Source organism: Spermophilus citellus (genome assembly GCF_964194105.1).
Source record: "Spermophilus citellus genome assembly, chromosome: 5".
NCBI lineage: Eukaryota > Metazoa > Chordata > Mammalia > Rodentia > Sciuridae > Spermophilus > Spermophilus citellus.
The window spans coordinates 134573831-134586463 of record NC_138186.1 but is presented as its reverse complement, the minus strand read 5'-3'; the positions used below and the strand labels follow the sequence as shown (position 1 = coordinate 134586463).

The 12633-nt window shown below is 34.9% G+C and overlaps 1 protein-coding gene across 1 annotated transcript in view; it reads right to left on the bottom strand.

Moving 5' to 3' along the window:
• LOC308650421 (protein leg1b-like) overlaps positions 1-12633 on the bottom strand; it is a gene marked incomplete at both ends in the record, with an annotated part of 165479 nt that overhangs the window by 26432 nt on the left and 126414 nt on the right. Inside the window, one exon of the mRNA XM_081296438.1 lies at positions 5880-6118. Within this exon, the coding sequence (XP_081152564.1) occupies positions 5880-6118 (239 nt within the window). The remainder of the gene's footprint in view (positions 1-5879; positions 6119-12633) is intronic.

Below are 12633 nucleotides of genomic sequence, written 5' to 3'. Positions count from 1 at the left end.
ACTATATTATGAGAAAATGATACTCATAATATAGTTTTTTTAAATATATGATCCACACCATGTTAACTTTGCTTTCTTTGCTCTATGACTACATATGATTTAATTAAAACTTTATTCAACTGGGCACATTTATTCCAGAACAAGGAGAAATGAATGTTTTGCAAACATTCAATTGCTGCAGATACTTTCTTTGCTATATAACCTAAGAATCGGGGAATGCTGGAGGCAGATAGGTATGATTAGGGCATGGGAATTTTGCTTATGTACAAAATCAGCAGAACAGGTTAGGCAAACTTCTGGTAAAGCAGTTTCAATTATTGCTTCCATCAATCAGACAAGTTTTCTATTTTTCACTTTTTTTTCTCTTGAAATGTGGTGGAAGATGCAAAATACTAAGAACCAGGAAAACGAGATAGAAAGGGTTATCACCTCCACGTAAATTGGAGGGCATCTATAGAGGTCTGCTGCTGTTATTATTTAGATGTAGTGTCCCCTGAAAGCTCATGTGTGAGACAATGCAAGAATGTTTGGAGAAGAAATAATTGGGTTTTAGCCTTAGCCTAATCAGAGAATTGATCTCCAGTGGGATTAACTGAAGTGAGGGTGTGGCTGGAGGAGATGGGAATTGGGGCGTGGCTTTGAGGTACATATTTGTATCTGGTAAGTGGAGTTTCTTTCTCTACTTCCTGATCATGGTGATGTTAGCTGCTTCCTTCTGCCACACTCTCCAGCCATGGTGTCCTGCCTCACCGCGAGCCCAGAGGGATGAAGCTCCTCTGTTGACCTCTGAAACTGTGAGCTCTCAAATATTAACTATTCCTTCTCTACAACTGTGCTGGTTGCATCCTTAAGTCACAGCAGCTAAAAAGCTGAATAAAATAGCTGCCTAAGATCCCTGTGTAGAGGCAAGCCAACTGTGGGAAGGCCTTAGGTGTTCCTATTAACAGGTGTGACTGAAACACTAGACAAAATTGAGAGGAAGTCACACTTTTATCTTTGAGAATACATTGCAATGATTTATATCTATGATTCAGCCTCTGGGCTTTCATTTGTCTATATCATACAAGGTAAAATGTGTCAAAGGCTTTTACTTGGAAAATTAGTTGATTTATGGAAAAACACACATAAATTACCAAAGCCACTGATAAAGAGGTTTTTTATCTCCAGAAATAGGGATGCATGGTGACTGGTTTTCTGGAACAAATATTTATCAAAATTATAGGAATAAGGATTGTAGTCCTCAAATATAACCCAGCTTCTTACAAAGTATGCTGCATAATATTCAAAGGTAAGAAAAGTAGAAATAACTGCAAACAAATTTGGCATTTTTCTGAATCTCACTTCCTACAGTTTTCAAAAAAGATGATTTCATGATTATCTGTCCTTCAAACTAAGCATATAAATTTCACTCAATAAAATATATTTTATATATTTTTGAAGATGGTAGTGACTTTAACCTTTGTTCCAAGGGAATGTGAAACCAAGAACTTAGGTTTTTAAATTTACAAGATTCTCACATCAAATGTTTAGTTTTATTTACTTTTTCCAATGTTATGATACTTACTAATAACTGAATCTCAGATAATACCACTGCTGAGAGCCACGAGTAATAATATTCCTTGCACATATAAAGTTACAGAGCAAAAACAGTGAGATAACACTTCTGCTAGAATCAGGCAATCTTTTAGTAAAGCTGTTCTGCCTAAATCAGGGAGAACATGAAGCATCGTTGAGAAAGAACTACTATTACCTCTTTAAAAAGTTTTATGGTAATATTCTGCCCAAAAGCTAGATTCTCTTGTCCTAGAGATAATAACTAGAAACTAAATATTAACATCAGTATTAATGATTAGTGTTCCGACTGTACAACCTCTTGCCCCATCCCAGTAGTTTTAGTCAGCTTTCATTGTTGTGAACAAAAGATCTGACAAAACAACACTGAGGAGAAAAAGGGCTCATGGTTTTACAGGTTTCAGTCCATAGATGGCTGACTCCATTGCTCTGGGCCCTGAGCTGAGGCAGAACATCATGCAGAAGAACTTGTCAGAAGAAAGCACCCAAGACATGGTAAACAGGAAACGGAGAGGGCTGTGCTCACCAAGGACAAAAAACACAAAGTCACACCCTCAGTGACCTACTTCCTCCAGCCACACCCTACCTGCCTACAGTTACCACCTAGTTAATCCATATCAGTGAATTAACCCAAGGATTAAGTTAAAGATCTCATAATAAATAGTCATTTCATATCTGAGCATTCTCATGTCACGCATGAGCTTTTGGAGGACACCATATATCTGACCAGTAACAGTAGCTAACTAGGCTTACACCAGGAGCTTTCCTTTACAATGTCTTGTGTGCAATCATCATACCAGGGTTCCCCTCTCACCCAGATAACCAGTGGAAGTCCTATTCATTCTTTAAGTCTGAGGATTATGTGTCTTCTTTCTGGAAGATTCCCTGTATTAATTTAACCCATCTCTCACCCTGTACAAAACTCAGCTTACAGTGGATCAAGGATCTAGATATTAGGCCAGAAATGCTGCACAAACTAGAAAAAAATGTAGGCCCAACTTTCCAACATGTCGGCACAGGATCTGAATTCCTTAATAAGACCCCTAAAGTGCCAGAAGTAAAATCAAGAATCAATAAATGGGGTGGCATCAAACTGAAAAGCTTCTTCACAGCAAAGGAAACAATCAAGAACATGAAGAGAGAGCCTACAGAATGGGAGAAAATTGTGCCACCCAAACCTCAGATATAGCATTAATTTTCAAGACATATAAAGAACTCAAAAAATGTAACACCAAAAGAAAACCAAATAATCCAATCAATAAATGGACAAAGAAACTGAACAGACACCTCACAGAAAAAGAAATATAAATGGTCAACAAATATATGAAAAAGTGTTCAACATCTAGCAATTAAAGAAATGGAAATTAAAACCACAGATTCCATCTCACTTAGTTAGAATAGCAATTATCAACAAAACAAGTAACTATAAATATTGGCAAATATTTTATAATGGGAGTAAAAATGTGAAGAAAAGTATAATGAAAGATAATGTACCAAAATAAAAGCAATAAAAACAATGTAACCATAAGCACAAGAAGATTCTTTTTTAAAAGTTTAGCACAAAGTTGGATCTATAAACCAAAACGACACAATGACAAATGATAATAGGATTTCCACATCATTTTGATCAAAGACTATAGCTTGGTTAACACATATTTGGAAGGAAATTCAAAGAATAATCTCTTTTATTATGCCAGATAACTAAAATGATGTCGAAAATTTCCCCACTGCACAGAAAATGAAGTTGAAAGAGAGCATGATGTGGTGCGGAAGCAAAAATGCTGTATTAGGAATGGTATCTTCTATCAAGAGTGAAGTACCAGGTAGAAATAAAGAAAGAATGGGTGAGTGTTTTTAAAAATGTGTATAAATTCAAACATACATAGCTGAGGATTTCTTATTAACTACCTACTATTATCTTTCCCACTGATCCTATATCCATTTTAGATAAATAAAACAGAGTCAGGAGGCTCACATTGCTTTGTGTATTTTGTCTCTTAGTGTTGCTTAAGTGGCTGATATTTATATTGCATGATGCAACGAGTTTGCTCCCTTAGCATGTCCTAGAAATGAATTAGGATTGTAGCCATCCTTATAGCTTACTGCTATGACTCAACTACTGAACCTACTTCCAAGGACTACAAAGAAGGGATGAGGCTATTAGACAAGAGAAAAGGGACTATCAACAGTACAATTGGATATTAGATAAAGTCACTAGAGTTGCAATATATTGTTTATAAAATACTATGTTTTTCATTTTTAGATTTCCCAATAACTGAAAAACTACACTACAATAAATATAACATTTGTGATAACAACTCTCAAAGAGAGATCAGCACTTTGCATTTGAAATTAAAAGTCAAAGCTGAAGCTAAAAGTATTGCTTTCTAAAAAGAGGCCTAATGAGGAACAGCATTGACGTCTATGAGGATTTTATAGTATTGTATTGCTTTTCTTTTGCAACAAAACATTGATAATATTCTGTAAATATTAGAATATTAATTATAATTATTTAATTTCCAGTATTTTCTGTAGCTCTATATATTGCTTTGTGTAATATGTCATATTCATTCATGGTATATCTTAGATATTTAAAATAGGAGCAGTAAAGAGCTGATTCAAAACTCTTTGAGCTGAACTAATGATTGGTCACTGCTGTACGCAGAGTATGGGCTGGGAAATTTAAGTCACTAAATTTTTCCAGTAAGTTTATGCCTTTCTTACTGAGTTGACTGAATATAAGAAATTTCCCATTTACTGCTTTAAGAGGGAAGCCCTGGTTTATCACATGATGAAATTCTAGATAAGGAAGAAGATTTGGAGTTTTACTACACAATGTGCATATTTTCACTTAAGGCCTCCCTTTTCAGTTTAATATATTGTTGCTTGTCCCATCAACAGAGCATAAGAGCATACATTCATCTCTTCATCTCTCAGTTCAATTATTGTGACACTGCTGCTTTTTGTGCATCTCTACCTCATGCTGGGAAGAGTGTTAGTCACCTTTCATCCATGTTTTCATTGACCCTCAAAATAATCTTGCAAACTAGGTTTCATTTTAATTATTATAACAATAAGCAAGCTGAAATACAGAGGACACTGGAACAATGACCCAGTACTGGCTAGTCACAGAGCTGATATTACAGTTACAACTTTTCTACTTCAAAGTTCATGCTATTCAAACCTAATTATTCAACTTCACTTACCAATAGGTGGTGGGTAGATTTAATCTGTGAACTAAACCCTGAGAAAACCTACATTAGACAACCTGGAAATCACCATATCCTGGACATTCTTTCTCCTAAAAGGAAACATCCCTAAAAAAATTGACCCTGGATTTTTCATTATCAACTAAGGGTCAAAGAAGGAAACTTGATATATATCAAGTAATTGCTATAAACTTGGGTTCTGCAGAAACATTCAGAAAAAAATTGATGAATCAGTATATACTTTGCCAGTTCAGTGTTATGAATTATAGACATTTAAATTGACTGCTTCTATTTTATTTCACACTGTTCCAGATTTTAGTTATGAATCAGCAGAGTTTATCCCTTTGATTTTCATGAAATTATATTACATAGAATAACACCAAAAAGAGACATACAAGTTTAATAGTTATTTGCTAATTTCATAGTGATTCTTTTGGTAGCTTCACACAGTCTCCTTATATCTTAAAATTTAAATATTGATTAATTTAAAAATCAAGAAATATTGCTTGAACAGAATAATCATAGTAATAAATTGGATTTCATGGTAGGAATGCATGGACATATCTTATCAAATTAGCATAATTTTCAAACACCAGAAATGACAAAGATACATGATGGTGATCATATTCATTTTTTAAAAGTCATTGGTTGTCAAAAATTTAGAGTGGTCCATTTCTGAGTCTTGAACCATTTTGAGAAGTTTTTACTCAGATATTTCTTTAAGTATATCAAAAGTCTTTAGAAGTAGCTTTCTTGAAGTTTGTGTCTTCATTGCAATTTTCCATGAAATCAAAGAAAATGCACCTGGGAAAAAATAACAAAATCATTATAGTTAAATCATCCAATCTTTTTATACCCCAAGCTTTAATATGGCCTCCAGATAAAAGAATAGGCAAAGAGGGTGAGAACCATGGTCATTCAATGGTCCTGCCATATATCAAGAATGATTACACCTAGAAAATGCAAAAGGTGCCTATAGAACATCATAAATTTCTTTTTGAAGTATGTTATGACATCTATACTTTGATTTAATTGATTCGTTGGCTAGCTGTTTGATATAATCTTGATATTTGTGAAGTGTCCTTTTAAAATTCTTACCTGAAAATTTATGCACTTTGCCAACAGTGCTTAGACCCAACAAAACGGTGTTCTGAAAAACAGTGAAGTCACTGATTACAGGGGCTATGTCAGTATTAACAAGGATTCGTGGTGGAAGGCCCTTCTGGGATTTATGCACTCTGATTAAAGTTGTAGGGATGCGGGATGCACCTATATATTCCACGGCAATAATCCAATTTTTCTCAAATTCTGATTCCTTTTCAGAGTAAAAGGCATATCTAAAGAATGAAAAAAAAGGATTTAATTTTGGTAAATCATCTCAGATTTCAACCTCCCTCTTTCAGAAAATATGGTCTCTTGCTGATAAATAAAATTCATACTGTATCTACTTAGAAATTAGGTTTTTAATGTGATGAATTTTGTCCATCTTTCAGGAAATGCGAAGAACCGTAATTTTAAAATTCAGTCTGGGAAGGATCAATCCATCTTCTAATGTTTTAATATTTTAAATATTTTATTGTTAATATTTTAGTTTGCATTTTATGCTTTGAATTAAGCATATTATACTTAAAACACATAAAATAACTGAATGTAAGAATACATTTAAATAATATTCCTTGGCAACATACAGAAAAAATATCAAGATTAAAGTAAAAATTATTGCTGGATTTAGACATTTTTGGTAAAATTTGGTTCCTGTTGTTAGGGAGTCGCCCAAACAGTGTGCATTCTAGTAAAATAGAGGTCTAATTTTCTTGTCTAGTTTGCTAAATGGCTTCAGCTTAAAAAAAGAATCTACTGGAGGAATTCCCTTAAAAACTGAACTATCTCATTTATTTGGGGGACAAATAACTACATTAGAAAGTAGTAAATGGTTTTATAACTGTATATTTCAGGGCTCCTGTGTCTATGAACAGTGTAAGCATGCTAAACAATTTGCAGTTTAGCAAACATTCTTGTTCTCCATAAAACACTTTACACTCCCCATTTGACTTACCAGGAACATTTTCTTTCTTCAAAAAGTTTTCCACTCCACCTAAAATAAAATCAAGCACTTCCCACTCTTCTGTGTTCCCATGGCACTATTCACATATTTGAAGGTTTGTTATGACATCAGATTATATTCTAATTTCTAAAAGTTAGACAATCTAATTTTATTTTGACATTACACATGTAGGATTCACCAGACAAAAGAAGCTTGACAGTGTTAAGTAAATCATAAAATAACCCAGAGGACACTTCTTGTCCCCTTGACCCCCATGCTAGTAGGATTCTCTCTACCCCCAGCCTGGAACTAGTAGAGTAGCCAGAAATGAATTCTTAAAGACAAGGGTTGGGATTGGTTTCAGTACCCTTAATATATCAGCTTTCTATCAAGCAAAAATGAAAGGAAATGTCAGTTCATATGGATATTGAGTAAGAGCCACTAAGCCCTAGTAACAGTGTAATGAACAAATTGCAAGGGAGACAGAGACATAGGAGAGGTGAAAAGGGATGAGGGAACTGGTTTAAAACACACAGGACACATGAACAACAGAACAGAAGAAGCCTTGAAAATGCTTCATATGAATGATTTTTTGGTTAGTTAAGACCATGAGTGAAATAGAATGTGTCCATAAAAAATAAACTTTAAATGGTTCTCATAAAGAGAAAACATAGATATCTATGAATCAACTCATCATAGAATCCGGGACCACAGAACTTGATTGGAATTTGTGTAGGCCACACAGTATTCTATCTCTCACTTAAATAAACACTTCATCATGTTTTTGCCTGAAGAAGGTAACTGATTAGGTTCTAAGGTTATTTTCCAGCCTGCAGTAGGTGAGAGGCAGAACCCCACCCCCTGACACCCTCCCACCTCCACTGCTGCTTGGTCATTTGACTTGATTTGGACACTTCATCAAGTCAGTATTAACTGACTTGATGAAGCATAAGCTTGTGCTTGAAGTTAATTTTCACACTTGATTTCTCTCTTGCAACTCTGCCACTACCAGGGACAATGCCCAGACCCAGCTGATAAAGGAGATAAGTGCATCAGAGGGGAGCTTACCCAATCACCTCTACTGGTGCTGGTCAGAATCAACCCACCTGAGAGTGAGGCCAGGAAGCACCAGCAGAGTCACCCTGCCGAACCCGCACATGTGAGCAGGAAACATGGTGGTATGACACTGAGGTTTAATGGTGTAGATAACGCTGCTTTCTTTTGAACAAAGCTAATAAAATACTGGGTCACACAGCTTATATACTTCACAGCCAGGTTATAAACCTTGACAATCTGCCTTTAGAACCCTTGTTTTACTGTCCTCCCTATCTCTTGTCCTGGTGACTGTGGTTACTGTGTACTGAATTCATCCCAGGAACCAGTGATTTGTTAACTTGGTGCCTGCATTTCTCAATTAGTTCCCCAATTATCCTGGCAGGTACTGTACACTGTCACTTTAAAAATGAGAAAATGACATTTTTTTACTCTTGGGATTCCCAGGTCAAATGGAGCCAAGATTTGAAAATCAGATCTGTAGAAATCCAAATAAAAATATTATTCTACACAATATTACTTTATTTCAGGAAACACTCAACAGCTTAGAACCTCAAAATAGCTCACAGAACTTGACAAGCAGAGTTCTCATCAACTGGATTGACAAATGAGAGGACACCTGAACAGACATTTGGAATCTTCCATGATAGTCATCACTAAGAGATTTGCTTTTCACCAATAGGCCTTCGGACAGATTCAAACTGCCTGAGGAGCTATTATCAAACTTTCAAGTGAGGTAGATTAGTAGACCATGTGGATTGTAACCAAAATAAATAGTATATAGTACAACTATCCTGAAATGATCCCAGTTAACAACAGAGAAGACTATTCTAAGTTAAAGGGTTTTTTTGTGAGTAAAAATGCCAATTTGTAACAAAGAGTTACACATTTGCCACCCACCAAAGCCCCCATTAAAATGACAATAAGAAGAAATAGACTCAGAAAACAAGAAAGAAACCATAAAATATGAAAGCTGAATATTGAAAAGAACAATCTAAATCCCCCAAGCAGAGAGGAAACCTCAGAATTAATGCACATACAATTTGTAGAATTTCCCCCAGTTTAAGGCAAGGTCATGCCCTCTGGGAGAAGGGAGAGGCTAGAATCAGGCAGATAGAAAGTACACAGGCAAGCATGCACACAGATGTCACCTGAGGACCTGCTGCTCACACTAGGGTAGTAGAGCAGAGGGTAGACTTGTCACAGTGGAAGGGAGGGACTGTGTCTAGGGGATGCAAGTGTCTGATGACCAGACACCTTTCCCTGCAAGGGTCTGAAAGTCCCACTTCTGGAGAACTGAAGGAACTAAGGATATTGTCATTGACACCAGCTCAAAGCTTCTAAGAGCTGCTTTTAAATATGAATGGATGACTTAGTTAACCAGATACCTCAAGAGCCTCCACCATGGGAAAGAGGAGAGAAAACAAAATGAGGAGGAAGAGGTTACATAGAAAGGATGTACCAACAGATAGCATGTAGACTTTTCAATAGAAAAATGAAATTAAAATTTAATAGAGAAATGAACTAGATGCTAAAATATTACCATCCTAGATTCCTTTACTGATACAAAGTTTCAGGCACTACTAACATAGAATTAAACTTATTCATATATGCCATGTCTCAAACAATTTTACCTATTATATACCTGTTCAGAATCACCTAGGGGCTGTGCCCTACCAAAACAATGTACACGAAGGGCCAGGAAGTGGCTCGGAAACAGACCTTGTTAATTAGAGGTTATAGGTAGAATACTTGAAGTATGTCACAGGATACTCCTAAAGCTGAAAATTAAATGAAAAGTCTTATGTGTTTCAGAAAGTATTATAGTAAATACACAAATAATTAAGTAAGTGGTGATAGCGGTGGTCTCTCGAGGTATAGCCATGGTGGGGTATTTTTGGGGGGGGAGCGGGGGAGAAGAAAATACTATTTGAATTATTTGACTTTTTAAACCATTAACATGTAAAAAGTATATAAATAAATACAAATTAGAGTAAATAATTTTTTTTTAAATCACATCTGAATTCAATTGAAAATAAAAAGAAGACAAGGAACGATCTCTGCAGAGTTCTGTAAGTAGCAGCAGCAGGACCAGCGGGCCAACTCTGAGGCCTGTCTCCCTCCTCCCTCCTGGGGCAGGATGCTCTACTCACATTCAGCTGTCCTATGACCTACCTGAATGGGAGGGACAAGAGGTGCACAGGGCATTTTGCTCAGTTAAGTGAGGGCAGCTGTGAATTAGCTCTTCTCAGTATTCAAAATTCCTCTCAAAACGAAGTAATTTTTACCTTCTATTTCTGTTCCATTTGTTACTATTAATTATACATTACAAATGTTCAGGCATATTTTTATTCTCAATTCAGCTTAAAGAATAAGGGAAAATCTTTGTAGAATTGATCTTTGAAATCCAGTTTTCAATCCCTGTGCATTATAGACTGCAGTGTGCAAGATGAGAAGATGAGTCAGGGAGTTTGCATACCTGTCCTGACATTCTGTCCTGCTATAAGATTTTAAGCACCTTCACGAACAACTCAGGCACAGTTTCATTATCAAGAAAAGAAATGCTGATTTTTTGACCAATTTTTAAATAAATTTGGCCTGTTAGAGATACAATTGTTTTCAAATATAATTCCATTGTACAAATAGAAATAAAGACAAGGTACTTGAATATCTAAATTCATAAGGGAAAGTAAACAAAACTAAAAAGTGAAAAATCCATAGTATCTTTAAATTTTCTTTTTTATGTGTGTGTTTTCAGAGCTGGGGATAAATCTCAGGACCTCACTAATACTAAGCAAGTGTTTTACCACTGAGCTAAAGCTCTGGCTCTCTCTGAGTTTAAAATATCCATGTTTCCTGTGTTCAAAGTTATATTTTTTCTATTGGTTTACTTTGTGAAACCAGATAACCCTGAAAATGAAAAACATAGTCTGTGGCATTAATTTATCATCAATCAAAAATATCAAGCAAGGTTGATCATCCCTACTCAAGATCCTAGTGGGATAATTTTATCTGTTTCCCACAATCACTATAGAAGGAGCAACTGAGTCCCAGCTTCTGTGATGGATACAGCCCCAAATTAAATCACAGACACTGCAAGGGGTTCAACTCTTCCTAGACTAATTTAATACCCAGTTGTTGAAGCCATATCAACAGGAAGAGGAGAAAATGCCCTATGATCAGCCAACCAAGCATTTGCCTTGAAGAAGATTGAGTGGGTAGGAAAAAGATGAGTGAGAGGTATAAAAAAGACTCAGATATGGCTGCCTGGATCTACTTATCTACTTGTTTAATACCAGTGAATCATCCTTACTTTGTTTCTGCTTTTTGCCACACTTAGGTTTCCATCGCCTAGAGAGTGCCATTCACTGCCAAACCCAAATCATTATTATACCTGCTTTCTGTGTCACACAGTATAAGGAGAGATTGATAATCTAGATGCTGTGTGGCTAACCATGATTCTAGTTGATATTTTCTCCAGTATATACCACTGTCATATATATATATATATATATACATATACATACATATACATATATATATATATATAAATCATCCACATATTTATATTTTGATTTGTAAAATTAGAAAAGTTCATTTCATGTCATTTGTTTTATAATGCAATTCTTTTGGCTCATATTTCCTCCCCTCATCATAAAATACCTTCTAAACTAGATCATGATAACTTATTTACTCCTCATGACTGTAATTCCCATTGATTAGACCTGCTATTCAACACTAGGATTGAAGAAATACTATCACTCTAGAAGAAGAAGAAGAAAATGATATGAATAAGACAAAGATCATTTATCGTATTAAAGAGAAACGACTTACCTATCTTCAAAAGATTTGACAGAGGTTTTCAAGGATATGGTATGTGCATCCCATAGGTAATTCAAAAGGTCATCAAAGTTACTAGTAGGTAACTTCATATACTGAGAAGGAGAAACTTATTAGGATTTGAGAGACTCTAACAATTCCTCTCCCTGAAATTTAATTTTGTTCAGATTTATAATATCACAATATTCTACATGAAAGGAAGATTTTGTTTTTAAGCATTAATAGGTATAAAGCCTTTGTCTATAACCCTTTGTAAAGGGCAAAAGAAAAATTTTTATATTGAGTAAAGCACATGCATCTAGAAGAAGAAAACTTCAAATATCTTCAAAGAGTCCATATTTTATACTCGCCAGAAATCTTTTTTGTCACTTTTTTCCCACAAATATTATTAAATTATCATAAAATATGAATAGCAATAAGAAAAAAACTGTTGTAATGTTAAGTTTAATTATACCTAAATTAATGAATTAATCTAAACAACTAATAAATATATCTTTTCATTATGGATTTTATTCCATATCTATATTTGACCAATGTATTTTGTTTTGGTCATTGAATATTTAATTCAGAACAACAGATAATTGTTTGCTCTTACCACAGGTGATTAATTATTAATTTAGCTGAAATGAGATTATTGATCCAAACACAATTCTATTACCACATTTCTTCTAAAATTACGGTTGACCTGAAATTCCAATTAAGCATACTAACCTATTCACCTGCAGTAGAATAGCCTGTGTGTTGACAATTTGTATCGTAGTTTGTTTGAGGAAAGAAGAATGCATAGAATTTGTGTTAATGCTGCATTGGGGTGGTAATGTCAATGACATGTAATGCCCTAGTAAAATATATATTATTAACATATCTAGCATAACAACGTATATTTTTATATTAAGAAAAATATTGTACAATGCA